Consider the following 13,172-nt stretch of genomic DNA (forward strand, 5'->3'; position numbering starts at 1 on the left):
TTTTTATCTACTTTAGTTATTTATGTTCATATATAATATGAAAATGTAAAATTTCGAAATCTCATAACATGTTTCTAATTAGGTCATTTTGGAAAATTCCAGATTCAAGTCTGACGCTCCGGTGATAATAAGCTTAATGCATAATTCAATTACCTATACGAGACGTAATGGATTACATATACATATGTACTCACAATATTTGAGTTTGATGAAATCGACGAAGAATGAACTCAATTATTTTTAAGTTTGTCGTAATCGTCGTAAAAAAAAAATCAGAAATAACAATGTTAAAAGATTAAAAAAATTTCCGTAATTCGGGTTGCTATTTTGTTTTTATTGTCCCTTTTGGAGATCTTAACTTTATCAACTCTATAGAAAAATTTAATCACCTTTCATCCGTTTTCCAAGCATAAATGAGGAGAAAATTCGACTTTTTACTCACAAGTTTTTATTAATTTATAAATTTTAATTAAAAAATATTTTTGTGTTAATAAATTGAGATACGGTAAGCCTGCTTCTAAAATAGAGAGGGTGTTACAGCTGCCTAGATGTAGGTTAAAGCGATACCGAAAGCCTGGCATTGTTGTTAGAAGAGAGTCCATTTGAAGTTATTGTAGCAGAGCATTGTGTACCTCAGCTGCCAAATCTTCGGCTAATGGCTCCTCCCTACCTGAATTTTTTATTCGCCTCAACTGTTTGTTTACCTGGAATTCCGAGCAGGATATCACAACACACGTTCTTTCAAATATTTGGCGTAGGCGTCTCCATTGTCACCGTCCAATAAAGAAGCCTTTAGCGCCTTGTCAAAGGCAAATATTGTACGTAAGTATCGTTCCTCAAAGATACGAATAACATGCTAATCATCAACGGATTTACGAGTACTATAAAATATGAATTCGCTTTACAATATATCATAGCGTACAGTACAAGAGCCGGGAAGAAAAAAAGACAGTTATCTCACCCCAATTTTTGATTAATTTAATGAAAAATATGTATAATTACTAGTCAAAACTGATTAAATTACTAGTCTGCCAAGTATAGGTAGGGGGAATAAAAAATGGTGGATGTTTCAAAACCTTAAAAAACATTATTTTTTCATTCGAAGCTCTATATCTATAACTACCAACAGCATTAGAAAATTTAAGAGAACATCATTTAAAGAAGAGTAAATTTTCTGAAATATAAGCCCTAACAGAGATATTTACATCCAATAGTTCTCTAGATATAGGTTTTTAAAAAGTAACATTTCTTAAAAATGTACTGAAAGATTAGTAGTAAGTTAATTTATTTTGAGAAATCTATATCTCAGGAACTATGTGATTTATAGATTTCTATTAGTACTCAAGCTAGTTTAACGCACTATAAAGTAGTTTATGACCTTTACCTTTGTAGGAATGGTAGTTTTCAGGATATTTCCAAAATAAATTGATTTAGAGTTGTTCGGATGATAAGTTTGATTTATGAAAAACTTTATTTTAAAAACCATAGGACGTACAGATGCCTGTCAGCACACAAATTAAAGCTAGTTAAATTTACTATAAAATAGTTCATAACGTTTATCTTTGTGGGAGTAGTAGTTTTTATGATATTCACATAAGAATATAAATTTGGCAAATGAAAATTTGTCCAAACAACTCTAAATCAATTTATTTTAGGAAATATCATGAAAACTACTACTCCTACGACGATAAACGTCATGAACTACTTTATAGCCCATTAAACTAGCTTTAATTTGGGTGCTAACAGACATTTGCACGTCAAATGATTTTTGAGATATAGATTTTTCATAATAAATTCACTAACTACAGATCTTTCAGTATGTTCTGTACAACATTTTTATAAAATGTTGCTTTTTAATAAATTATATCTCGAGAACTATTGAACGTAAACAACTTTATTAGGGCTTATATTTTAGCAAATTTACTCTACTTTAAATGATGTTCTCTTAGATTTTCTATTTTTTTTAGGTAGTTTTAATGATATAGAGCTCCGAATGAAAAATTACTTATTTTGAACGTTTTGAAACAGCCACCATTTTTTATTCCCCCTACCTATACTTGTCAGACTCTTTAATTTTGACTAGTAATTGTACATAGTTTTCATAAAAGTAATCAAAAATTGATGTGCGATAACTGCCTTTTTTTTTTCCTCTTGGGCTCTTGTACTAGTAGTGGCGGCGGAGAGAACGGGTTGCCTCTGGGATATAATTGTTATACATGTTATTATAATAAATAGATTATAATAATATCTTGTAAAAATTTGAACCATTTCGTTTCATGATTTGTTTATTTGTAACCTGTAGAATACATGGTAAATATGATTTTTTTTTTACGAAAAACTTCTATAGTACTACTGTATAGTCTTTTAAATTGAAATACCTAAATAAGGTGTCGACAAAATTTTCTTCCACTCCGGGGGCTGACACCGCGCTACGCCTCTGGTCAGTTAGCAGAAAAAAAGGCATGCATTATTTACAATGTTAATTTCGTAAATTCCAGAATAATTAACTGTGGTACAACACCGTGTGCCTACGTTTCCCATTCTAATTAGTTTATTTTACTTTTTTTTATTTATAAATTACTTGATTTGTGTAGTTAGGTGCATGTACCCTTGTATTGATTTTTTTTTTTTTTTAATTTAAGTTTTATCACTCCTTCCATTATAAACTCCCGAACCACTCAAACCCCCTAGTTTCTAACCTTGCATCCTCTTCCATTCCTGACAATCCTCCGATGCGTCTGAAAAGAAGATGGCCAAGAGACCAGCTAATGTAAAAATGTCATTAGAGTGCTACCAATAGGTAGTTGCTCTACACGCCTGTAACACTCCATTTTAACTAAGACCATATTTAATAAATGTATTATGTAATATACAGTTGTAAATTTCAATAATGTTATTAAAATAAAAAAAATAAAAATTTAAGTTTTTTCATAAAAGATATTTTATTGTTTTACACATTTCTTCATTGAATAAACCTTTACTCAGAACCCTAAAAATACATTCCGGAATGTTTTTTCTCTTGATAATATCACGAATACATGTACAAGTTACAAATTTGCCTGATTGTTTAAAAAAATATTAATTACAAAATTATCGTTACAAGTAGATGCTTGTCAAGTCAACACAATAGCAAATTAAAATATAAACGAACAAAAAAAAAAAAAAAAAAAAAAATAGAGCTCTAGTTTGCATATATCGAAGGATCGAGAAGAGGAGAGCTAATGTATGAATTTTAAAAACAAACCGAAAAATTAATTGACAAGGTTTGAAGCAAGTAATTACACCCAATTGATAAAATTTTAAAACATACAATGTTGAACTAAATTTAATTATCGGTACTGAAGGTTGAGAAAATCTTTTAATTAATTAAAATACAGAGAATACAAACATTTGTCTGCAGGCGGTTCTTATCCAGGGTCTACACGTTTGTTGCAACTTGCCACAAATCCGAGACTTATACAAATGGTTAACAAAGGAAGTAAGAAACATCTGTATCCACTCACTTGTATGTCCTTTTGACTTTTGTTGGCTATTACATTAGATTTTCATTATAAAAAGAAAGAAAAGAAAGATGATGAGATGTAGATAGTTGATCGTAGATTAATAAGTGGGGATGGTCAGGGGGTGCGGTCAGCCAAAAAATCATAGATAAAGTATATTTCTGTTTTTTTGCTGACCACACCCTTCTCTCCCCCCCCCCCCGAACACTTCGAAAATAAAGATAAGATAAATGAAAGGATAAGTAAACAGCAGCAAAGTATGTTGTAGATGATAAAAAGTCATAGAAATAGTATACAAAATCTACAAATTCAATCCGAGTTCTATAATTTTTATTAGAATTTTTTTTCTTTAATTACCTAAACATATATTTGTGCTATGTTAAATAAAAAATAAACTGCTGAAGTTAATTAGCAACATTTTAAACAATGAATTAACACCGGATTGATAGAATTTTAAAATATATAATCTTAAACTAATGTTTTTTTTTAAATATTTTTATTGAAATTTACAACTGTACATTTCTATACATACATCCAATATATTTGATTTTAGATTATAATGGAGTGATACAGGCGTGAAGAGAAACTACCCATTCGTACCACTCTAAAACTACAAGTTAATTGTATAATGAAAGTTTGGGGAAATTCTCTAATTAATTAAAACACAGAGAGCACAAACATTTGTCTGTTGACAGTTCTAAAACAAAGGTAACTGAACACAAACGTATGGATGCACAAGCGCCCTTTGATTTGTACCCAAAAGCCGACACTCAACGGTTCGACCTCAAATTCAGGCAGATTGAAAGCAAGCCAAATAATCCATCCACACGGTTACGCATGCGCAAATTTGCCATTGTTTGGCAAAAGTGAAGAGGTACCTTTAGACAATACTGAGTACAAACATGACTAACTTGACATGTTTATCACAAATTCAGGCTGACTTGTATTAGCTAATCCAAATAACCCATCCTCACGCACATGGATGCGCGATTTTTCATAGTTGTGTTGCAGAACTTTAAGAGTAAACTTCATCATTGATGATCTCATATTTTACGCTAAACTAACACGAATATAAACCATTTGTCAAAAAAAAAAAAAATACTATAAGAATGTATAGAAGAAAAAATATTATTATTGAATAATATATTGTGTAATTGAATGTAAAATAATTCCTTATTAAAATAATTACTTTATTATTAATTTTCTATTATATTTTACACTTTTCTGTATCCCCGCTCATTTGGTATATTTTGTTTCTTAATCACTTACACACATTGTATCCCATTATTTTATACTTTGTTTTTCTATTTTTTTTTTTTATTAATATTTCTTTTCCCCCTATTATGTATATTACCATTTATTGTTCACCTAATTTAAATGCTTTTTTACTATGTTTACTTTACAAATTATTTTCGTCATTGTGGCATAACATCTATCTGTTACTATTACCCTTTTCATTTACTATTTACAACCTTTAATTTTTCTTATTATACCTTACTTTAATTTTTCTTATTATATCTTACTTTTCATTTTATACCCCTGTTATTTTACATTTATATTTTTTCTTTTTTCCTTTTTGTAACTATAGTGTTTGTATCTTTTTTAGCCCTGACGAAGCCTTGCAACGTGGGGCGAAACGTTGGCTCAATAAAATAGTATAACTATCTACAATTTGAGTTTTTTTTTACCGCAACCCGGACCATATTCTATTAAAAAAAAAATTCCTGAATTCCAAACACAAACAAATTAAAATAATTGTAAAGCAAATAATATTATGTAACTATAGATGATTTGAAAGATCGGATTAACTGGAAATTGTCGATACTGGCAGAACATTTGTAACAGGCAATCGGACTTGAGTAATGTAATCAGTCTCAGCACGTGTGAATTCTTCGAGCGGAAAATCTGCTACAGCTGTGTTTGAACGCGTCCCGCTGCATTCATTGTTGCCCGTTTGCAGGGAGCATATCTTGATTTTTTGTTTGTTAATCAATCCCTAGACCATGTTAAAAATATCAGTCCTCATTTGCATTTGCCATGGCCGGAGTTTGCTTTAGAAACGATGACTAATAAATTCTATTGGTCCCAATGCGGACTGGTGCCATCCTCCACCACGAGTGTTACCCCTTGTTAATTAACATAAATGATCAACGTAACAGAAAAATGTTGAGTTATGTCGGTGAAATAGTTATTTTCAAAAATTAAAACTCTAAAAATATTTTACGACACAACTATCATTTGGGTAGATTCTCTAGTAGTAGGTACTTGTAGATATAAATTATAAAACAAATAAGGCATTGGAACGACTTAAATTAATAGTTTATTTGCCGTGATTTTAAAGATTTGCAGGCAGGATATTTCAGCCATTAATAGAAACTATATAATGATAAAAATTTATCATTATAATAATTTATTTAAAATTCTGCTTATTATTAGCTGGCCAGAACGTTGCAAAAGTATGGAATGTATATGGGTTTCCTTATCTTTTTTGTTAATATTGAATAAAAAAAAAAAAAAAAAAAAAAAAAAAAAAAAAAAAACCATCCTACTAAAAATAAAACAGCTTACATTTCTTGTTAGAGCTAGAGAAAGAAATAACAATTCTACGCACCTATTTGTACATCTAATCAAGTACGTGTATCATTATAAAGTAACCCCTATGCGGTCAGCATTGTTAAAGGTGTTATATTGAAGGTACCCCTCACACTTTTCAATAATATTGTATCAATATAGTGTCAGTTACCATCTATTTTCTCTAAAAAAGTACCCTGTCAAGGCATACCGTTTCCAAGTTTTTTCTATATTTTACAAATTCATTTATATTTAAAATATTTATTATATATATCAACTAAATGATGTCAAGGAATCGGAAAAACATATATTTAAGAGTAACCTAATAATTCGTATCACTTATTTTCAGGAATGTGGTAAGGCGCAATGGAACTAACTCCAAAGACTCGGGTCCGAAACCGGCTGTTATAGATAGTTATTTTCTGTTACACTGTAGCCATGAGTCAACCCTGTGGGTTATGGAGCCCTCCTAAGATCCACCCAGCCTCATAAAGTGAATACCCTTAATGAGGAGAAAGTCACCTCCTTGTATAACCGTTGTTGAAGCAATGATCATTCATGGATCGTGGTGGTCCACATTATTATTATTATTATTATTATTGTTAGGAATAAAGAAATTCGATTGATTGAATGAAAATGTTATATTATAATTTTGTCAGTCAGATATAAATAGTATCCGTTAGTATTCTTTTTTTGTTCAAGAACCTTTCTTAAATAAATTAAAATGTTTTAAATAGTAAACATATCTTCCCGTTTTATTAGACAATTAATTAAAAGTCAAACCGCAAATGATAATTTCCATCAAGCTACCAATTAATTATTTATCGATTGCTATAAACAATCTAATCACCAATTTATGTGTTACATGCTTTTATAGGTACATTTCTATTTACTTTATTTCATATTTATTAGCTGCGTTTTATGTTGTCATAAATAAATAATAAAATATTTAAACTCCTTCCATAATATTGAATAACTATTTTGATTTCTGTGAAGCTTATTCCAGTCAATATTATTATTGAATTTCAATAACTTTCAATTGATATAAAATTTATGTCATTAATTCGTGTTCAGGACACGTAGGAAACTTTCGGTAGCATTATGGACTCTTTACACTCCCAATGTTATTAATTCAATATGGAATTTCGACAATACATTGACCGTCTGAAACAAGAATATTGAAAGCAATAAGCAATAACCATGCACTTTACTGGATGTATCTTGTGTATAGTAGTAAGTTGCAATAATTTTAATTTTTTTTAAATTAAGCTGTATTCACCTTTCTCGAGGCTATCTATCTGCTCGTTAGTGAAGGATGTTCTGTTCCTCTGAAGCTTCCTTTTTAGCCTCAGTCGCAGCTGGGAGTCTTCATCCGCTGAAGAGTTGTGCTCGGAGTTGACGTCAGAGCTGGTCTCTTGGCTCATCTCACCTGCAACAACAAATAAATATTCTTTTTAAATTATATGGTATTAAATGTATCATATATTATAAAAAAATTAATTTTTAATTTTGAATAGAGCTTTCTGAAGGGCGATTGGTGTTTTTTTCTCTATTTTAATTTTTAAAATAATCAAACGTTAATGTTTTAGAAAAGTGTGACTAAGTAATGGCGTAGGGTAGAGCGCGGTTGGGGTTGAAAATATATGATAAAAACGCTTGTATGCAATTGTGATTTTTTTAGCAAGTTACCTAATTGTTAAAAAAAAAAAATAGTGTTCATTGTCTTGGTGGTGACAAGATAACCGAAAACGGATAAGGGAGGGGATAAGTCGAAATCTTTCCGTGCGGGAACAACAGACACATCTGAAATTCAAAATTACTCAGCCTTTGCCACCCATCGTTTCCCCCCTTTTTTTGTGCTATTTATACTGGGCTGTGTCAAAAGTAAGGGTACGAAAGATAACTTGCATTAGATCATCGAAGACATCAAAAATTTGTTATTGGTTTTTAATTATTTCAATCAATAATTGAGGTATTTATCAAACCGAAAACAATAAGTAATTAAACGAAATTTACAGATGAATAATTGATAATGATAATAATTGAAGGATAAACAATGTAGATCTCTGTGATTATTTATGTAATAATTGTCTTGGGATTGAATGCTTTGAATTAATTATCGAACTTTAACTATTAATTATTAATTAATTAATTATCTGACTATTCAGTTTATAAGGTGTAACCTTACTGAAGGCATATCCTAGGATATCTAGGACAATGCGATTAGGGTTCAATAAAGGTTCTAGAACTCTACGACCCATAAGTAGTTAAGTAGAAAATTAAATGTAATAATATTGAAAAATATTTTATTTAACTGATATATATGAATATGAAGTATATAATATAATATATAAATAAAAATAAATGTGCTTGTCCGTATATTTCACTTACAACTACCCAACTACCCAACTGCAACTACCCAGCACAGACGTTTAATGTTTGTATGTGGTATAAGCTTCAAAATTCCCACTATGCGAAATAGTGGTTACAATGCGATAACTGTAGGGTTGTTGAAGATATAAGAGTGGATAGTGGTTGACTTCAGAATTTTTTTGTATTTCGACTAATTAATGTAATTTCTGAAGGCAAATTCACCACACGTACATTATTACGTTATTAACATCATAAAACGATTGCTAAAGTAGATGGAACAAAATATTATGGGGTTTATATACGATCAAAAACTTCATTATGGAGTTATTAGGTTAAAGGATTGATAAAATAAAAATGCCAGAATTATTACTATAGTATTATTTTGTTATAGAATTTAATTATGTTTATGCTATTGTTGTTTGTCATAATTTCTTACACATGTCATTACACTGAAACGAATACTGATAAATAAATATTATTTTATAATTAATCTTATCACTTATTTAAGAATAGTTTTGTTGTTTAAATAAAATAATTTGTATCCATTAAGGTCTTAAACAATCTTTATCAATCCTCCATCCACAAGGATAATCTTGAGTATAAATTTACACCTCACATCCAACAATTTTAAATTTTTATGCCGGCTATTTAGCTGCCCAAATAATTTTAGTCAAAAAACTTTTATTAATAACCTTTATAATTTATCTTACGCTATTATCACTTGATAAGTGAGTGATTATAGTATAATATAAATTATAATTAAAAGTTAAAATTGAATCAAAAAAGTGAAAAGAATAATTTTACTAAAATATATAATTATATAATAGGCCCGGGGCAGAAAATCTGGCAAAAAAATTTAATCGTTGGATGTGAGGTATAAATTTATAGTTAAGATTCTCCTTGAGGATGATTGCTCGAAACGTTTAAGATTTAAATATTAATAAAGTGTGTTTGAGACTTAAATGGATAAAAGTTATTTTATTTAAACAATAAATTATGTTATATATTATATATTATGTTAAACTTAGTTGTTTTTTAGTTTTGGCAGCCACTCAGTTTTAACGCGTGTGAAACCACGAAGTACGACAAGGAGAATATAATTATATATTTGGAAAACTCCATTCCTCACTTTTATAATATTTTATTGTATTATTTTTTTTTTACAGAAAACTCCATATCAGCTTCAAGATTCAAATTTGTCAAATTATAGCATGAATTACTGACACCAGTGCTTGTGTGATAAACATAAATATTAAGTTTAAATATAAATTTTAAACTGGGGAGTATGCATAATAATTATTAGTTGAATGAAAGGAAGTGTGAAGGGTGAGGGACCGGATCTGGCTGGCTATGAGAGTGATGAATGGTTCTGTCAGTCTGCCTGTCCGACCTTCCTACCACTGCCATAGCATCATAAAAAATAAACCGATTTTATTAATTAGACTGAGAAATCTTTACTACCGTTAGAGAAGGCTAGAATGCAATTCATACTGTTTATTAGACAACACAATTTTATAATTGAAAATCTGAAAAGTTAAAAAAAAATCGATGTGCTAGCGCACTATCATACGTGTACTATGGATAGTATTTTCCTTTTTTGAGCCTTCATAACAATGCAAATAAACCCAATGTCTGTTAGAAATACGAATAGTTAAAATAGATTGATACCAAGAGGGGCCAATTCAATGGAAATTTAATTTTCTGCATTTCCGAAAACATATAGTTACATATCCACTTAACATGTTTGAAAATGGACAAATTAGAAATAGTTAAACTGAAATTTATTCAAAGCGCAATTTATTTTAATAGTTTTAAATTAATATAATTAAGTATGACTAATTTTTATCATGCAATCTTTTTTAATAAAAATTATTTCGTAACAGATGTTCTTAAGCTTTAAAAATATAAATTATGCAGTAACTCTTTTATTTTTGGTCGATTACAAAGGCTCATCATTGAAAATAATAAAACATGAATTAGCAACAGTTCTCCAAAAAGTTAGTATGACCACTACTAGCTCAACCTCAAGGTCCTAAATGAAGGATCAGCTACTCGATTTATGTAGGATGGATATCTCCAAAAATAGTCGATTCAATTTATGTTTTTTATTTATTTAATGCTTTATTCGTTTTTTTTTATAATTTTTTTTTTTAGTTTGTTTATTATATTATTGTTTTTTTTTAGTTTTGACTGCCGTCAAAATAGCCCTGAAGAAGCCCTGCAACGTGGGGCGAAACGTTGGCTCATTAAATTAGTATATTTCTACTATTTGAGTTTTTCTTGACCGCACCCGGACCATATTCTTTTCATTATTGTTTTTAATTAATAGGGATTTATTACATTATTAAAAAGATCATGAAGAAGCTGATAAATATATAATTATTAAAATAAAGTGAAATCATTTAATTAATAACTACCACTAATAGCGAACAGCTAAATATACCCAGTAATCAAAAATACTGAAGGAGGGGTTTAATTAATTAAAATCGAACAAGAAAATATTTACTCGCTCAGTATTTGAGGACTGAATTTCTAAAAGAAGCTAGGGGGAGGTGCGCAAAAAGCAAAACAGTTTTCCAGCTTAGGGAGGAGCTCACTGTAATCTCTTTGCCACGGTGTTCCAGCCTTCCACTTGCAAGTCTGCTACACAACCCTCCAACCCTCCTCCCCACACCAAACCCCCCACTAAATCCTTCCGTCTTATCGCGCGTCCTCCTTTATCACAGCTCTTTGGGATAATGGAAGAATATACATTTTACAAATATGTATATATACATATAAAGGGTGTCTCAGCCTTCAGATTCAGCCACCATCCCTCTACAATTTTTTGAATTTTAATGTTATTTTATATAATGTATAGACTTTTTGTTGTATATGGTCTATTTCTAGGGGATATTATTTATTTTCTAACTTTATCCAGTTTTTCGGCGAACCCAAATCTGAACTTTTCCACGATTTTTTCAGAAAGGAAAATTGTCAAAAGTCTTAAATAATGTTTTCGGCGCCAGGAGGACGCCTCGTATTAATTATCAGCTGGATAATTATTCCTCTTAAAATCCTATTCACTATCAGAATATGCAAAAATAAATGAGTGAATAAGTAAATACATTCCTTAGTTAAGTTTGCCGAAGGAGGTTAAAAAGTCAAGGATAACGTAAAAAGAAAGGACACCACATGCAACAGTTATGACCTACTGAAAATAAAATATAAATTCTCAAAATTGAGTGCAGTGTACAGTAATTACATGTTTCATTCATTTAACAAGAGGATCATTTTAAAGCCTCACGAATGTTTTGTTAGTTAATTATTTTATTTTTATTCTTTAGCAATAAATTCTAATTACAATATAACTTGCACTGTTATTAGTTTGAAACAGAAAAATATATATTCCAGTGACGTTCGATTTTTTTTTTTTTGGTTTAAGTTTGATACAAAGCATATTGAGATTTGAATTAACTGCTGATATGTTCGAATATTATTATATCCACAATATGATATTTCAATAAGAAATAATTCACAAGATTGTGAGAAACGTCTATGCATTATCTACCTGTCTATAAAGAAAACGATATTTCACTCATCTACCTTAGTAATACTAATATTTTGAGGAATAAGGGTACATTCCTCAAAATATTAGTATTACTTGAAGCCCTCTATTAGGCATCGATTCTCGAGGTGATTTTTAACCAGACTAGGATCCCAGGTTCATGTTAACCAATTCTAAGGACTGACAAAACGGGTAACCACCAGGGGCTGCAGTTCCACTCTTTTGCTGTTAAATAAATATATTAAAAATAATTATCTTACATTATACAGTGAAATTTCTCTTGACTCTTATTAAGGTATATTTTTATTAAGGTCTGGTCCAACAAGACTTGATACGAAACCCCTCCAATTAGAAAGCGTACACCAATTTTATTCTCCATAAGCACTTTTCACTCATTTTATAAAATATATATGTAAATATTTCACAAATGTTATATAATATATATGTAATCACTCACGGTTCCAAATCTAGGTTTGTGGTTTATTTCATTTAGGGACATGTACACACCTATGTTTGAACATTAAGAAAAAGCTATATTAAATAAAAAAGTATGCATTACGTATTTTATGTAGGTATGTAGGTAGTGATTTAGTTATAAATTAGTTCTTATATCAAATTGCTGAGAAAATTTACATTATTTGAAAATCATATTAAATTAAATAAATAAAAATGAAGCGAACACATGTTCTCCTTTTTTTCAGTGTACATAAATAATCAATTAAATCATTTATTCTAGGATTTTTTTTTATGTAGCTCTAACAATTCACGAATTTTCTTTGTTTAATGAATACATTTGTGTTTTTATTATGATTTTCTTTGATTTTTTCTTAATGCCATGTTCATTTTTCAAATTTGTTTGTTAAAAGGTAGTTTTGGACAGCACTAGGAGACATTTGTCTGGCTAGCCGATATTTTATGTGCTCAAAAAAAAAAAAAAAAAAATCCACCCCCTTCTCTCTAATTTTTTTTTGTTTTGTTTTTAAGATACCTAGAATCCGTCCATCTCCCATTCAATGCAATCGCATTCATGTATACTCAGGTTCATAACTGCTTCTTATGTAGTTATTACAACCATTAGAAGTTCACAAAAGAAATTTTGGAGCCATTTTTAGGTAAGGACATTTTTTACTTGAATAACGAACTACGTTAAATATAAGTCCTCAAGTATATATACATATTGA

The 13,172-nt window shown here is 29.7% G+C and overlaps 1 protein-coding gene across 3 annotated transcripts in view; it reads right to left on the bottom strand.

Moving 5' to 3' along the window:
• The window catches only part of toy (twin of eyeless), a 209,108-nt gene that overhangs the window by 39,105 nt on the left and 156,831 nt on the right, over window positions 1-13,172 (bottom strand). For all 3 annotated transcript variants that reach the window (XM_014422067.2, XM_024364245.2, XM_024364241.2), the window contains exon 5: window positions 7,351-7,500. In XM_014422067.2, the coding sequence (XP_014277553.1) occupies window positions 7,351-7,500 (150 nt within the window). The remainder of the gene's footprint in view (window positions 1-7,350; window positions 7,501-13,172) is intronic.

This window comes from Halyomorpha halys, unplaced genomic scaffold (genome assembly GCF_000696795.3).
Source record: "Halyomorpha halys isolate HHAL.00 unplaced genomic scaffold, Hhal_1.1 Scaffold354.1, whole genome shotgun sequence".
Classification (NCBI taxonomy): Eukaryota; Metazoa; Arthropoda; class Insecta; order Hemiptera; family Pentatomidae; genus Halyomorpha; species Halyomorpha halys.